At 34.1% G+C, this 16434-nt stretch overlaps 1 protein-coding gene across 6 annotated transcripts in view; it reads left to right on the forward strand.

Moving 5' to 3' along the window:
• Nucleotides 1-5360: 5360 nt before the first annotated feature.
• Nucleotides 5361-16434, forward strand: part of LOC149088370 (TATA box-binding protein-associated factor RNA polymerase I subunit A-like) — a 66531-nt gene continuing 55457 nt past the window's right edge. For 4 of the 6 annotated variants that reach the window (XR_016194547.1, XR_016194548.1, XM_089247444.1 and 1 more), the window contains exons 1-4: nt 5361-5518; nt 6697-6828; nt 9556-9634; nt 11391-11530. Coding sequence is in view for 4 of the 6 variants with exons in the window: in XM_089247444.1 (XP_089103570.1) it covers nt 6778-6828; nt 9556-9634; nt 11391-11530 (270 nt within the window). In the remaining 2 variants the exon portion in view is untranslated. Of the gene's footprint in view, nt 5646-6696; nt 6829-9555; nt 9635-11390; nt 11531-16434 lie in introns of those variants that run through there. The other 2 variants (XM_089247445.1, XM_089247448.1) reach the window with 2 other exon arrangements.

Raw genomic sequence — 16434 nt, forward strand, 5'->3', positions numbered from 1 at the left:
ATTAGGAGCAATCAGGAGAAATAAGTAAAAAAAAATTATATATATAATAATAATAATAAAAAAAAAGGAAAAAATACATCTGTTAAAAATAGCCCAGACTGATGGGAGGAAAAAAAAAAAAAATTTTAACAAGATAACAATGAATTCTTTTCACTGAAAGCGGAAAGTAAAACAAGAGAGAAAGAGGGGGGGGGGAAAAAACATAAAGGCAACATTATCTACTTGATAACAATCCGGGGGGGGTGCTTAAAAAACCTTTTTTTTTTTAATGTTCGACGTTTCCTTGCTCTTGCCGCGGGCGAGATGAGAGAATCGGTACAATCAATTGCACAAGAATTATTGGAACCAGGATGATCTTCAGATGGAAGGGGGTCATTAAAGTTTATACCTGAAAAAATACCTGAGGCCTCCATGGCCACATTTACACCTTAAGGTGGCTTGCACGTGTTTTGGAGAGATGATTTAACTGAATTCACGATCACCGGTATCAAGGATCTAATAGAGTTATGAAGGGATTCTTGGAGACTGGAGGTAAGCTCCTTGAGAACGTTTTCACGAAGCGCATTTATTTCCTCACGTACCAGAGATATGATCTCAAGTTTCAAAGAGTTAATGTCCGACGACGTTGAAATATTAGCACGACCAGCATACGACGAATTATTTGATTTACACCTTGCGCGTGCGATATTTATAGGGACGTGGTTTTCAGCTTTGTATTTGAGGACTTTAGCTTCAAAAATAAATGACGAACAATTCCGGTCAGTGGCTAGGTGTGAAGCTTTGCAGTTTATACAAGAAACTGAATTTTGACATAGCTCAAAGACATGGTCATCACCACCACACTTTTTACACAATTGAAGAGGGGCTCTACAAAACTTTTTTCGGTGCGAGTAACTAAAACATCTAGGGCATTGATTTGGATGATCGATGAAGCGACGGGGATGGAAAATCAAGAACCACAGTTTTACCTCACTTGGTATACTTTTACCAAGAATCGTAACTAATACTGTGTGTAAAGGATTATTGTCTTTGATGAAACGACGAACACTGATAACATGGAGGTTTTCACCAAGAAGCTCTTCAGCAATCTCGCTGACTGGAATATCAGTAGGAACATTATTGAGCACAAACTTAGATGAGATGGATTCCGTAAGAAGGAAAGGTTTAACCGGAATATCAAATATATTCTCAATGTTTAAGAACTCCTTCGCAATTTGTGGATTACCTGTGGTGATAAGAAGCTCACCAGCACGTGTGAAGCGGATTTCATGAATATCTTTGGAATTAGAGATTTGGCCACATATAAATTTTTTCAGTTCAATAGGTCTTGTTTTCGGAACGGCTACCGGACCCGAAAATTTGATAGTATACAAACACGCAGGTTCAATAAGATCGATGATTTCAGCATCACAAATCGAGGACGACCAAACATTAGAAAGGCTGGGCACCTTACCTTTGTTGGCCGAAGAAAAGGAATCCGCCTTGGCAGAACACATGGTTTTCGGGAACTCTTTGGCACCTTCAACCATAAAATGAATTAGTTTACCATTGTTTTCATCTTACAAACAACATGACCACGTGGGGTAACTAAGCCTTTATTTAACTGTATAAAAATTCACTTTGAAGCGAGAAGGAAAAAAAAATTAAAATAAAATATAAAGCAGAAAATTTTTTTTTTTAACACCGAACCACTAGAACCTAGCAGGGAGTTTTCGGTGAAAAAGCGTACGTAAACAACATGAATTAAGAAGGAGCTCCGGCATCCCGCAAAAACTGAAATGAATTTAATTGGACCCTCAGATACAGATTAACGTCCTAGAAATGTTATGGACGGTCGAAGCCATCAGTTAAATTCTTGAAAATAAAATTACATTTATACAAGATATACAGAAGACTGGATGTTGTGAAGATATTTATTATTTGAGATGTTAATTTTTTAAGGAAGGAAAAAACTCATCTCTGGGTCCCTCGATTGCCGGACGAGTGCTCTGACCACTAAGCTACAGGGGAGATAGAGATTTTCCTTCGCTAGAGCGTATATATGCCGAACGGAACCGTGCAATGGACGGTGAAACCGATCAGCTAATAGCTCATGGACGACGAGCCACCAGAGGGCTATATATATGACATGAATGTCGAGGGACCCGGGTTCGACTCCCGGTAGAGGCAGAGATGAGTTTTTTCCTTCCTTAAAAAATTAACATCTCAAATACTAAATATCTTCACAACATCCAGTCTTCTGTATATCTTGTATTAACGGGTGGAGAGCGACATTCATGTGATAAAATTACATTTATAAAAGATGTCGCATTAAAATCATGAACAGCGATTAAAAATTAATAATGATGGCAATTAAAAGGGTATTTTATTTCCATAGCTGCCTCCATTATGAATTTGTGAGAAAAATAGTATTATGTTAACGGTTAGAATCTGTGACCATATTAAAAAAAGGGACATTTCATTGATGTTCATCTCGCGTTAACTTAAAAAGTGAAAAATTTCAAAGTGAGCTGTCTTTAAATACTTGACGAAATGAACACTTTCACTAAAATGATGAATTAAATATGTCAACTACCATGTACATATAAAAAAAATAATTCATTTAAGAAAATGCAGATAATATGGTCATTGGTGAATCAGATTTACAATCTTTGCTCAGAGCTACCCACTGAGCTATAAGGTAGCTCATTAGAGCTACCTCATTCATTGACAAATGTAAACAAAAACTTGTGTGATGTTTGTAATTTATCGCTTGTCCCAAAGCCCTCAGCAGGTATGAGACTTTTTGGATCACGTGATATTTCCCTTTTTCTCCAAGGACATACAAGGTAACCAATATGAGACTTCTTGTGCGACTCATGAAAGACCCAAGCATAAAATGTCTCAAACATGACGTGATAAAATGGTCATTATGCCCATTTTGAAAACGTCAAAAAATGACCATTTCCAAATACTTCGACTTTCAGAAGATAGATGGCGCTATTCGAAGAGACGGAAATAAAAAGTACGACGCAGGTCGGATTCGAACCCTGTCCTTTCGAGGATTGTCCCTATACATCTCACGCCATCCCTCTACCGACCGCGTTATCGTAGCAGTAGCCATCCGTTGTTATTTAATGAACACTTTAAAAGTATTGATTAGTAATATTACAACTACCGTTAAATAATTTCTTGCTGTGTTTAGCCAATGGCAGTTATTTTTTCGTTTTCTTTTATTTTTTTTATTCTTGAAAAATATAGTTTCATGATAAAAAAGATTTTTAAAAATTCATTTTTTTAGTTCGATGTACACGTCAAAGAATTCGTTGCATCTTTTTCAATTGTTGACAGATTTCACAGATCCTCCGATCTTCCGTTAAAAACATGATATGGATGCAATTATAATTTATATAACGTGTTGATAAATTTATATGAACAATTACTCATTGAAAAATTTTACATTTCCATTCAAACAAAATCGCAATTAAAAGTAATTCATTTATCTAGTGACAATCAGTAACGAATAGGCCTAGGGTGATTTTGAAACACCCTCTGAAGGTTCCTTAACGAACATTTTGGATAATTTTGATATTTTCATCCGGAACAGAATTTTTCAGTTCGAAAGAAATTCGTGATTTTTATGACGCAAAATCATTTACGTCATAAAAAATTACGTCATTTCATGACCTTCATGGCCAATAAGGTCATCAAGAATCACGTTATTTCCTGACCTTTATTGTTCGTGGTCATTAAATGACTTTGAAATGACGTGATTTTTTTTTTGACTGACGTCATTCATTCGCTGACCATATTTCCTCGAGAAAAATACGGGACATTGGGATTCCAAATACGGGAAAATGCGGGACATCATCGCCAATTATCACCAACAACGACGCCAAAACCAAACAAAGTTGCCAAATATTGTTGAAATTACGGAAAAATCACAATGGCGGAAAATGATGCATTACTGCAAATTACATTGGATTAAAATATATTCCACGAAAAAAAAACGTTAACCAAGGCAAATGTGGGAGATTAATATTATCATATATAGTTGTAATTATCATAAAATAATTTATGAGTTGAAAAAGAATGTCAATCCTTGACTTCAATAAAGAATAAAAATTCAAGTAGGGTTCGTGTAAATTACGGGAAAAACCGGGACATTTTTGCCAAAAAGTCGGGACGACCATAAAAACAGAAAATACCGGGACTGTCCCGGGAAATACGGGACGTATGGTCAGTCTAATCATGCAGCGAGAAATGACCAAATTTTCACGTCATATTTGACGTCAGGTGACTACTTGTGGAAACAAATCTAAATTAAAGAAACACAGAAACGAATCGTTTTTCTTCTTTTCCATGAGAGCTTTCTCTTCAGTTCAAGCTGCTGATCTGCCTGTTTTTGCTTCAAAATTGCTTGATTAAGCTGCGGAATTTCTTGAATGTAATTTATATAACTAATTTCAAAACATGCTAAACTATAGGAACGCGGTATCCCGGTCGATAAGATGCTCGCCTAAAGTACCAAAGGATGTTTAGAGGTGTCGCGAGTTCGATACCCGGTTCGTCCTTGTGAGAAAACTTTCCTGACACAGCGGTGCAACAAAAAACGGCGACTTGACCGCAGCCAAAAAATTGCTACCGCAGGGAGTCCCCCGTCGCGGGGTTACGGGCGTATTCACCAACACAGTTTCAACTGCGATCGCAGGTTAAACGATCAGCGATCGACACGGATTGGTTAAAATCCTTAATTTAACCAATCCGTTTCGATCTTCAATCCTTCCACCTGCGATTGCAGTTGAAACTGTGTTGGTGAATACGGCCGTTAGTGCACCAACCTCTCGTTCGGAATCGGCAATAAATTTGTAGGTCCCGGTCTAATTAGCCCTCGTGTGCAGAAAATGACCGTGGTGCGACATTAATGATTAATCCTAAACTATATGAATTGAATATTATAAGATAATACGGAGACATTAATTTTCATTTTCGCACTTGGAAAGATATAACTAAATAAAAAGTTGAAATCAATGTTATTGTATGGATATCCACCTCAAAAGTAGGGGGGGGGGGGGTTCTGACTCATTATTTCATATTTATTTTTCTGGGCTTCGTATAAGTGAACTCAATATTTCGAAAATGAAAAATTCGATTCAATTTTTAAAATTATTGATGTGGCGGAAAACCCCACTAAATTTCCGCATTTCTACGCTAAAATTGGCAATTTTAACATTGATCTCTGGGGATCATCCAGTGTTTGTCCCTCAGAGTAATGCTGATGATGATTATGAAGTCTATTCGAAAAGCCTCTATGAGGACATTAATCACCAGGTTCTGAAGGCATAAAGCCCTGTATAATTGAAGAAGAAGAAGATCAGGTCAAGTCAAGTCATGTAAACAAACGGCTGCCCGGCTGGAAAATAACTAGTTTGTGACATGGACGAAAGAATGGGTTTGTGACTATCTCTAGGCTCAATCCCAGGCATATGTAAAGGATCGTCAGTCGTTTGTGGTTAAAAACAACAAGTGACGCCAAATCGTAATTTACTATTTTATTGTTAGAGACGGGCACTCCCTACATTTTGTAACTCAATTTTTCGAGAAGATTTTTCTCCCCAGTCCGATTTGGATATGAGGTGGCCCAGGGCTAAGCGGGAATAGTAAGGGTCAGTGTATTTTTATTGTTTAAATTTTACCGTGCCCCAAAATCATGAGGCCCTTGGCAAATGCTTCGCATGCTGAAAAAGGCGTCTGTTCAGACTTTTTGTAGGGTCCTGGTTTTGTGTAAATTTTCTTTATTTTTGTTAAAAGGGGTCATTCAGTGATGGTAACTCGTGGGGAATTTCCCATATTCGTGTGAAAAATTGGTCCACGTGGGAAATTTCTTGGCGTTTGAGAGTTCATCAAACAAAAGAATTTTTGTTGAAAAAAAATATATGTGGAAACCAATGCTTTTCTAGTGTAAAAAATTGACTACATATTTCCACCGATAGATGGCAGCACAATTTTTGGAATGTGTGGGGGAAAAATGCAGTCAAAAGGGAAATTTTGCTTGATAAGGCTACTATCACTGGGATCATTAATTTTGTCGGAAATGTATAATTTTGAGAGAAGCGGAATAATCTAGGTGATCTATCACAAAAATAAAATGTCAAATTTATGGTTTTGTTATTTTTTATTTTGTGAAGGGTCCATTTTTCAGACCCGGAATTTTGTGAATGGACTGGACAATGGACAGTGCCATCTTACGGCAAGGACCCACCCGAGGGCCTCAAGTGAAGAGGGTCCTCACAAAAATAAGATCTGGTTGAAATTTTCGAGAAGTCGTTTGGTAGGGCCTCAGAAAAATCAATTGGCCCGGGGGCCCATGATACTCTTAAGACGGCCCTGGCAACGGACCCAAATTTTGGCTGGACAGACTCCTGAGAAATCGGTGTTTAATACTTGTGCAAATAAACATTACAGTCAAATGTATCTTTTTTTAATCAAAATTCATGTTGGTTATTTTTATTATTAATTTATCCAAAGTATATTTTTTGCTGAATTTGAGAGTATTCAAATTTCAAGTAGCAATTCGGCGCTCGTAATGTGTCTAACGGCCTTGGCGACTTCTGATGGGGTCGTCGGACATATTTGGCACCAAAAAAAAAGTTGCTGAAAATCGCCAACCTGTCCCCTATACCGTAGCTGTTCCATTGTAACACATATTTCTGGCAGGTTTCTAGAGGAATTGGAACTGAACATTATATTGAATGACAGAACTATTCCAGTTTTCTGGTTGTAACATAAGGAAGAAAGATGGGCCCAACAAAATTTGTTTCTGTTGTGCCAGAGCTTGTGCCAAACTTGGTGAGTTAAAGGTGGTTTTCTCTTCTTCATATCTTATAAGTAGAGCCTGGCACTAAAAATTGTCAAATTAGGCAGGCACCAAAAATGCTTAAAATAGGAACTGAAAAACATAAAAAATATATAGCTGGTTTTTAGCTGGTCCCAAAACCAGCTAAAAAATTGATTACACTTTGTCTGCGGTTTCGGATAATAATGCAGTTATTATAAATTTACTTCATGCCAAAAGTAAAGTGTGTTTAGTCCCTTAGGATTAGGTTGATTCCAGGACCACCGTTATCAGATGTACAGCCTGTAGAGATAATCATCACGAGACTCCTTCGAATTATGAATAATTTGCATTTATTTATTGTATTATTTGGAATATTTGTCCTAATTTTTATAGTTGAAATACTACCTTGTTTTATTGTTTAAAAAATATTTAACTTTTTACATTTATATTTCCACATACGCCAGACTTGTTCACGCACTAGGTCCCATATGCCACATATCTTTGAGAATGGCTGTTGTCAATTTGATTGCATACTGAGTATGTATGTAAAATAAATAGGCTATTCATGGGTTATTTGCAGTGCATTTGTGGTGTAAAAAAATTTTAATCAAAACAACATAGACCCCAGGACCAGAGAGCACTATCAGCTCCTTCCTCTCCCTGTGTGAGCCATGACGATAAATGATGAACCGTGGGACAATCATTGGTCAGCTATGCATATACAGTAGAGCCTCGATAATCCAAAGTGGGTGGGACTAGGGACACCTTGGATTATTGAAAAACTTGAATTATCCAAAAAAATGCTATAAATTTTGGTTTTATTAAAAGAAAAAAAAGACAAGCAAAAAAAAAAAAGAGCAATATTAACATTCTTACTATATTTTTTTATTTTTGAATATGATATAAATGCCATATGATGTGAAACCCTTCTTTTGTAGACACTTGCAGGACAAGAAAATTTGTGTTAAAAGAGGGGTGATCCCATCAGAGGGGTTCCTGTTGAAACTGTAAAATACAATGTTAACAATAACTGAAATGGTTGTTTGTTTGCAAATGAATGAAATTCTGACAATATAAGATACTGTTACAAATGCTAGAAATTTGAAAAGGCTTGTTAACGCATGTAAGGTATGCATGACATGCAATTGTTTGAATAGAAGAGTGAGATTCTACGGACTTGAGCAGAATAATTTGAAGAGAGAAGATATATGTGCAAAAGGCTGCTGTAGTTTTAGCAGGAATTATAGTTTCTGTAAATAAAAGTTTCTTCTTTCTCAAATCCTCTTTCTTGTGTGTTTTCACGCATCTTCAAGTCCCTGACAAAGAATCCAAGAGATTCACATGACAGACCGATACCTACATAATAATTGCACGAATACACAATTAAAATTGTAAAAGAAAAATTGTTCAAAGTTTACACCCTGAATTTACATCATTTGAAAAAACTGATTGATCACTGTTTAGTTGGTTTTGCAGAGAATTCCAACTCCTTCTCACACTCACTGTCAGTTCGGGTGATGAGTCGTCCGAGATTTTATCTGAATAGTTTTTGTATATTTAACCCTTAACTGGCATTGTGAAAATTCTGTGTGTGACTGCTGGCATGGTACTATTTTGACCCAGCAAGTATTAATGCATTTAAAAAGTCAACAAAAAAAGAGTTTTAATAAAAGCATTTTTACATAATTAAAGTTTTACAGGACTATCATCTATCAATTAAGTCACAAATTTTTTTAAAATTTTTTCAAAATGATCTTTTACTAAGTGATCTTTTGCATGTGAAAAAAATGGAGAAATAATTTAAAATAATTTAAAAAATAATCAATTTTTTTAAAATTACATATTAAATTTTTTGAACATAATTTTCTTTATTAAAAAATGAACAGATATGTATAAAATACAGTTGAATCTCCCATTATAACAAACTCCAAGAGACTGGAGAAATCACTTTGTTGTATTGAAATTTTGTTATAAAGGATTTCCAGGTTTTTGCATTGTTCCTATGTAAACTTATCTGGAGGATTAGAAAAGTGCTCATTGAAACAAGATGTTTGCTATATTAGTATTCTTTAAAATAGATAAACATTGACTGTACATCCTGAAAAATAAAATTTTCAAATTCAAATAACATTTAGCATATTTTCACAAGCACCAAAGTTACGCTTATTCAAAGTCGTAAGCACAGTAATTGCAAACAAGCTAACATCATGATATGTTGAGCACACAAATCTTACATACAATTCACTAACACCACTGTCCTCATGTTCAACCATGGGTATCCAATATTGCATAATTAATTTGAAATCGTTATGAAAATAATGATGCCCTTCTGAGATGCCATTCCGATCTAAACATTTCGGCAACCTGAGAAAGAAACTTTATGCAAATGGTGTGGGGGGGGGGGGTCATTTCGTCCCCCCACAGTAACTTCGATCAAAGATATAAAAGAGGGGGGAAAAAGAACATAAATTTGTCAAACACATGTAAACAACCAGTTTGAAAGGCACTGAAAACATATGGTCCAGATACATTTCTTTCTCGAGTGATAAGATGAGTAATGCATTGGCCCACTGCACCAGTTAAGGGTCAATATAAGTAATTTTTCTTTTGTTATCAATTTATTAAAGAATGGTTTTTACACTGAAGTATGTAAATTGAGTAATATTTTTCAGGCATGTGAATTTAGAGATTTCTCTAGTCTTTTTACACATGATTATGAATTTTAATTAATTTTTCAGTTAAAAACTATTGAGCTCCTCATTCAGGCGCATGAGAACGAGTCAAACTATGAAATTTTCAAAGGAATTGGTCCAAACCGTAAGTTATAAATAAGGATTTTTCTTTCGTGCACTAATTACATTTTGCAGCTGCTATGATCCATCTGCATGTAACACTTCTTTTGCAATATCTTTCATGTGGTGGCATGTGTAAGGTTAAAAAAAACTATTTTCTTCAATTTATGGTCATTAATTTAATGATTCTGGCAGTCCAACTGAGGAACTGCCAGAAGACTTTCACAAGGGAATCTATGAAACTTACTGTACATTATAAAGAGTATCGTAAATTGGTCCAAACCGTAAGTTATAAATAAGGATTTTTCTTTCATGCACTAATTACATTTTGCAGCTGCTATGATCCATCTGCATGTAACACTTCTTTTGCAATATCTTTCATGTGGTGGCATGTGTAAGGTTAAAAAAAACCATTTTCTTCAATTTATAATCATTAATTTAATGATTCCGGCAGTCCAACTGAGGAACTGCCAGAAGACTTTCACAAGGGAATCTATGAAACTTACTGTACATTATAAAGAGTATCGTAAATTGTAATACATATTTAGGCGGTTCCATTCTAACGTTTCACTATTTTTGAATTTAAAAAGTATATTTCCTTAAAGAAGAAAACAAAACCCTGTTTTAGAACAATTGAAAGAATCGGAGTCCCGATTTGATCACATTATTTCCCTCATCGCCCCTCACAACTAAGTGAACCCATATGATCCTATGTTAAGTCTGTAGCTTCTATCACCCCCCCCCCTCGGACCATTTCATTGCCCTCCAGGGGGTTATGTTGCCCACTTTGGGGAAACATTGCCCTAAGCGATGTCCAAAATTATCTCACAGGTGGGCAAATTATTAAAAATTACAAAAACCTATTAATTAAAACAAATTCATTTTAAAAATTTAGGAAATAAATTAAATAAAATTGTTCAGTTGTAATTGAAAGAAGAATTGTGAATGTACCATAAAATTAATGATTAAATTTCCTTCAATATCACTGCAAGTCATGAAATTCACATTTTTTCCAGTCATTGCTGGTATACCATCTGTTCTCAGTGCTAAAATTTTTTTCATAGAAAGTTGATATTTTTTCAGAAGCATATAATTTGATATACACATGATTTTTTTTTTATTTTGCCAACATCAAAAATATGTTTCCCTGTTGTGTTTCTATGGACAGAAGACATTTCTAAAACTCTTCATCACTAGCTCAAAGGGATAGAAAAATTTGAGTTAGAACTTAAATTTTCGACCTTCCATGGCAAATTATCAGCTATTTCTATTCTTTCAAAACCACATTATTTCACTTTAAAAAATGTTCATGAAATGCCTGTAAATTTTTAGGTCAAGACATTTTCTGCTGTTTTTATCATTCACACTTTGATCAAGCAACCATCACTGAAAGGCTTGGAATGTTTTATGAATATGTAGCTTATTTCACATAATTGGAAACTTGGCGCCAATTCAGTCCATTTCATGATTTTTTGCGGTAAATTCTTTATAACAAAATTATTTCAAAACTTTTTATTTAATAAAAAAATGGATATTTTTTTGGATCTTGTTGCGACGTCACGGACCCCCCACCAGTTCCTTTTGGGGTACCTTATGAAAAACATTAGGGACAGGTTTTATAAGATGTAGGCCTAGTGCATGTATATATACTCACATGTTTTGTCATTGACAATTGGCTATTCTCTTGACAACCAACTAGTACCATAATTTGTTATCAGTTCCGTATGATAGAAAAGCATCACTGAAATAATAATGAAATTTTTTGTGTAATTTTATTTTAGAAGCCAAACGTGTGAATGTTGCAAAAGATTACAGCATAGCAGTAAAAAAATGTGTGGTCAGCCATAGATTTTTACCTGCTGCAGAACTTTTAGATATTGTCTGTCAACAACCAACTATGGATACTAATGTTTTTTTCAAAGTAGGTTTCATTTTCACTGATTGATAGAGTTTATTTACAGTTTAATTGTTTCATTTAAATCGGATGCACAACCTCAATCCAGCGGGGTCTAGACATAGGCTCAGGAGGAGGGGGGGGGGGTTCCATTCAGTCAGGAAAGGTGTTCTTAAAAAATATATATTAATCTGCACAACACATGATAAGTACATGATGAGTAACCATCTCGCATATCTGGCTTACAGAGTGTACAGATTGTGTGTGTTCGTGATTTAAATTGCTGTAAAAGAAACCTGATTGAATGTTATTATCTAAAGTTTTAGTTTTTATGGATCAGCTTTCAACCTGCACCTCTTTTCTTAGCTGTATAAATGGGATCCAAGTTCGAGTATACTAACTTAAATATATTAAACAATATTTTTAAAAGAGCATTCATGGTTAAACTCACATAGTAAATTATTTTCATATAGTATGTTATTTTTCTCCTAGTTGCATTTATGTATGTTTCTTATGTGTGACTGCTCTGTCTAAAAAGGATAACATAATTTACCGTTAGTTTTTACATACTACACCATGCAGAGATGAAGGGTTTTTAAAGAAAATTTACTTGCCTCTGTAGGGAATCAAACCTCTGTCCCCTTGGGGACCGGGCAAGTGCTCTACCATTACATATACTGTTATAAGGAAAGAAAATACCAGTCATCTGTAGCTTAATGATAGGGCATTTGATCGGTCTGTGAGGGTATGGAGGCATAAGCATGTGAATTTTCTTTCCGAAATTATTCTTCATCTCCTCTCGGTTCTAGTCTTTCATATTATGTATGAGCAGTAGACAGTGACATCATTTCTCCCTAATGTTGGTTTGAAGTTGATTTGTCATTTACGTCAAGCAAAACTGAGGTAAGAGTAGTAGCAAACATGGTGAATTTTTAATGCATATATACGGTGAAACCTATATAAAATGGAAGGTCAAGAGACTGAAATTATTTTCCATTACAAACAGGTTTCCGTTTTATAGATGTGCATATAAAAATAGATGCAGTGATTTATTTCTATCATTTATGAAACTTAAGTTTTGAGAACATCACCCTAACTTCTATAAACCAACGAGTGTTAAACAGAGAGACATGCATATTATTATTTTGAATTTTTTTTTATGTTTGCTGTTTCAAATAACTATAAATTTGAAATTTCATATTTAATGCACTAATAATTAAACTTCAATATAAAATTTTCTCATGAGTAGCAATAAAATGAAAACTTACTTTGGTCGAAAATGGAAATTTTTTAGTACAGTGAAACCTCAATATAACATTATTCTTTGAACCAAAAAAATATATTGTAAAGGGATTATCGTTATATTGAAAGGCAAAATTATTCTTACGTGTGATCAAATTGATGCTGTTCTTGTAATCTTTTCTACATCGACATTGTCAGGGTTGTTTGGTTTAAACCATGGTTTTAACCAAGTGTTTTTTTTTAAAAAACCAGTTTGGTTTTTTCAAAAAGTCAAATAAAAGGGGCCTAAGTATCATTTTTTCCTTGAAAAATATATTGATTTATTAGCCAAACATTTTCATTTTTACCACATTTTATATTCTTGGGGTACATTCTGATAGTATACCTTTAATGGCATAGGATGGTATAAGTGGTTTTTTTTCAGTGTCTCATAAAAGTGTGGCCTGAATATATATTTTTTTTCATATGAAGTATCTTAGTTATTTAAAGTTATATACAGAAGCCAAAATTTCTCATTCTTACCACATTTTCTAACCTTTGGCTACATTTTGATGCTCTATCTTAAGCAAATTCATGAATAAGGATTGCATCACTCATCTAAATGTAGTGGTGCATCTCACAGGATTTCTTTTTCCCTTCACAAAGAAGCAGAAACAGTAGTGACACCATCATGCTAGGGGCAGGTGGTCCTATTATCCAATAAAGACACCAGCTGTCCCTAAAGGGCAAAGACTAGTGTACTAGTAGTTACATTACCTCACAGACATTTTCATTTTCTTTCCCATAAGAAGTAGCACATCTCCTACTGTATATCTCTCAGTTTTAATATGCAATAATTGTTTTTTTTATACTTTCACTGTTAGGTCCAGTTAATCAGGGTTCTACTGTATAGTAGTAGTAACAGAGTTATGAAAAATAATCAGCTATATACAGGGTGATTATAATTAAAGTTCTGATTCAAAAACTATGCAGGGGCGCGGTAGCCCGGTCGGTAAGATGCTTACCTAAAGTACCAAAGGATGTATAGAGGTGTCGCGAGTTCGATACCCGGTTCATCCTTGTCAGAAAACTTTCCTGACACAGGGGTACAACAAAAAACGGCGACTTGACCGCAGCAAAAAGTTGCTACCGCAGGGAGTCCCCCATCGAGGGGTTAGCGCGCCAACCTCTCGATGGGTATAAAAAACAAGCCTGCCGTTCGGAATCGGCAATAAATTGTAGGTCCCGGTCTAATTAGCCCTCGTGTGCAGAAAATGACCGTGGTGCGATAAAAATGATCAAATGATCAAAAACTATACAATAAGTACTGGTCAGAATGACTTGGAAATTTCCATGGATACTCCTGAAGCAATGGAATTTTCTTTCGCGAAAGGAAAAAGTGCAAAATGTGCAAGTAGATGATGCTGTACTTGACCAGCAGTATAATCTATTGTGTGCAGCCACATCATTTCGGCACTTCCACAGCATCAGTGTGTGGATAGAACAACTTCTATCAAGATGCACATTGCAATACCAGAAAAACCAGCTGCTGAAGACCCATTTTGACAATAACAGGATTGCATGACACCTGGCCGGCCATCATTTGACCTTAACCCTTGCAACTTCTGGCTGTGGGGGGTACCTCGAAATGTTATGAACAGTGGTCAGATTGTAAACTTTGGTGAATTGCAAGCTTTAGCACATCCCCTATATGTTAGAAGTTCCTCAGGTATATTTACGTGGGGCTGCGTTTGGTTTAATAAAGGTGAATTGCAAGCACATCCACATCATGACCATGGCATACTCTGATCTGTTGTTAAACAAGAATTTTTGTGCTTTCACCTCATAGCCAGAATACGGTGGACAACATATTTAACATTTCTTAAGTTATAGTTATTTTTTCAATTACTTCACTTTTTGTGATGTTTCCATGAATTATGAAATTGTGTAATGCTATAATTAAGTTATCATTTTGCCATGACTGGCTATTTTTTTCATTCTGTAAGCAAATTTCCCATTTGTTGGATGATGTCATTAATTTTACATTTTAAAGTCTTTTTTTCCCCTTTACTTATTGAAATTATATTTCTTCAGGAATATTCATGGCTCATTCCATTTCAAATCACCCGGCAAAATGCCAAAATGACACCCATAGTCTCAGATTTCAGTGATTTTTTTTTATTTGTTGCATCTACCATCCTTATTAACCGTGTGAAATATTATTTGCATATCTCTAAAACTTTTTGAGGAAAAAAATGTTGAAATTTATCAGAAACTGATGCAGATGACTTTACCGAGGCTCAATTTTTAAGCGGCATTGCTTGAGAAAATAAATCATAACTTTTTCAATTTTCAATATATTCAAATGAAATTTTCACTAAAGTGTTCACAAAAACATACAGAATATGAATAAAAATAATTCATACACTTACATTTGACATTTACATGCAAAAAAATTATGTAAACTTTGTTTTTATGGAATTTTTCGTTAGAAAAAATACAATTTTTCAAACGTATTTTCAGACCAGAGGCACAGCAGTTACCAAAACAACTTTTATTTTAAATTTATCCTAAATATATGAAGTAAAATACTGGAGAAAAAAAAAATGATGGTTTTTTGACCATTAATATGTTTATTCCGGCTCGCAACACAAAATTCATCGAAATAAGACTGGATCGTTCTGATTTCAAATCATTCAACTAGATACTGAAATGCAACCCATCATCCCGGATTCCAATTATTATTTTTTGTTTATTGCTTCTACCATGCTTGTTGACCATGCAAAGTTTCATGTACATATCTCAAAAACGTTTGGAGAAAAAAAATGTTTTCTAACCCCATGAATGACGTCTCTTAGGCTAACCCCATTCAAGCAATATTATTTGTTAAAATATATCATAACTTTGCAGATTTTCAATACATTCAAAAGAAATTTTCACTAAAATGCTCACAAAAAAATGCAGATTATGAATAGAAAAAATGTAAACCTTAGAGGAAAAAAGTCATTTAAATTTAATTTTTTTATTTTTAACACAATTTTTTAAACTTTTTTTTTGGATGCACAGCATAAATTTTCAATTTTTTTAAAATTTAATCCTATTAATATATTAAGAAGACTGTAGAAAAGTAAACATTATTTTGACAGTTAATACATTTGAGTAACAAAACACAATGGTACTTATATGACTACATTAATTATATTTGTACATTTTGACTTAATATAATGATTCATGCTTAGTAAAAATAAATTTATATTTTATTTTTCATGTACGCTTATATATTTGTTACAGTATTCACTAAATTAAGTTTCATGAGGAGTTAATGCAATAACTCAAAACAATTAAAAAATTTTAAATTCAATGATTAAATGAATTCATGAAATAATTAGAAATGTTAATGTAAGTTGGTGAAAAAAAAGGTTTTGGGTGAATAAAATAATTTTTCAAATTAAACCTTCATGTTCAGATTCTTAGAAGTGTTCAAATTCCAAATAATTAATTTCACTTTTAATTGATCTATAAATATTTCTTATGATGCAACAAAGACAAACTTTTGCAATCTGATATATTTTGCATAAAGAATTATTTTGTATTTGATAAATCCAGATAATATTAATCATATAGATATATATATTAATTTTTGAAGTTTTTTAAGATGCTTAATTATAAAGTTATTTTACCACAACAGTGTTAAATTTTTTTTAATTACT

This window comes from Pholcus phalangioides, unplaced genomic scaffold (genome assembly GCF_987345545.1).
Source record: "Pholcus phalangioides strain wild (caught in Gottingen) unplaced genomic scaffold, Ppha-v1.0 ptg000003l_1, whole genome shotgun sequence".
Classification (NCBI taxonomy): Eukaryota; Metazoa; Arthropoda; class Arachnida; order Araneae; family Pholcidae; genus Pholcus; species Pholcus phalangioides.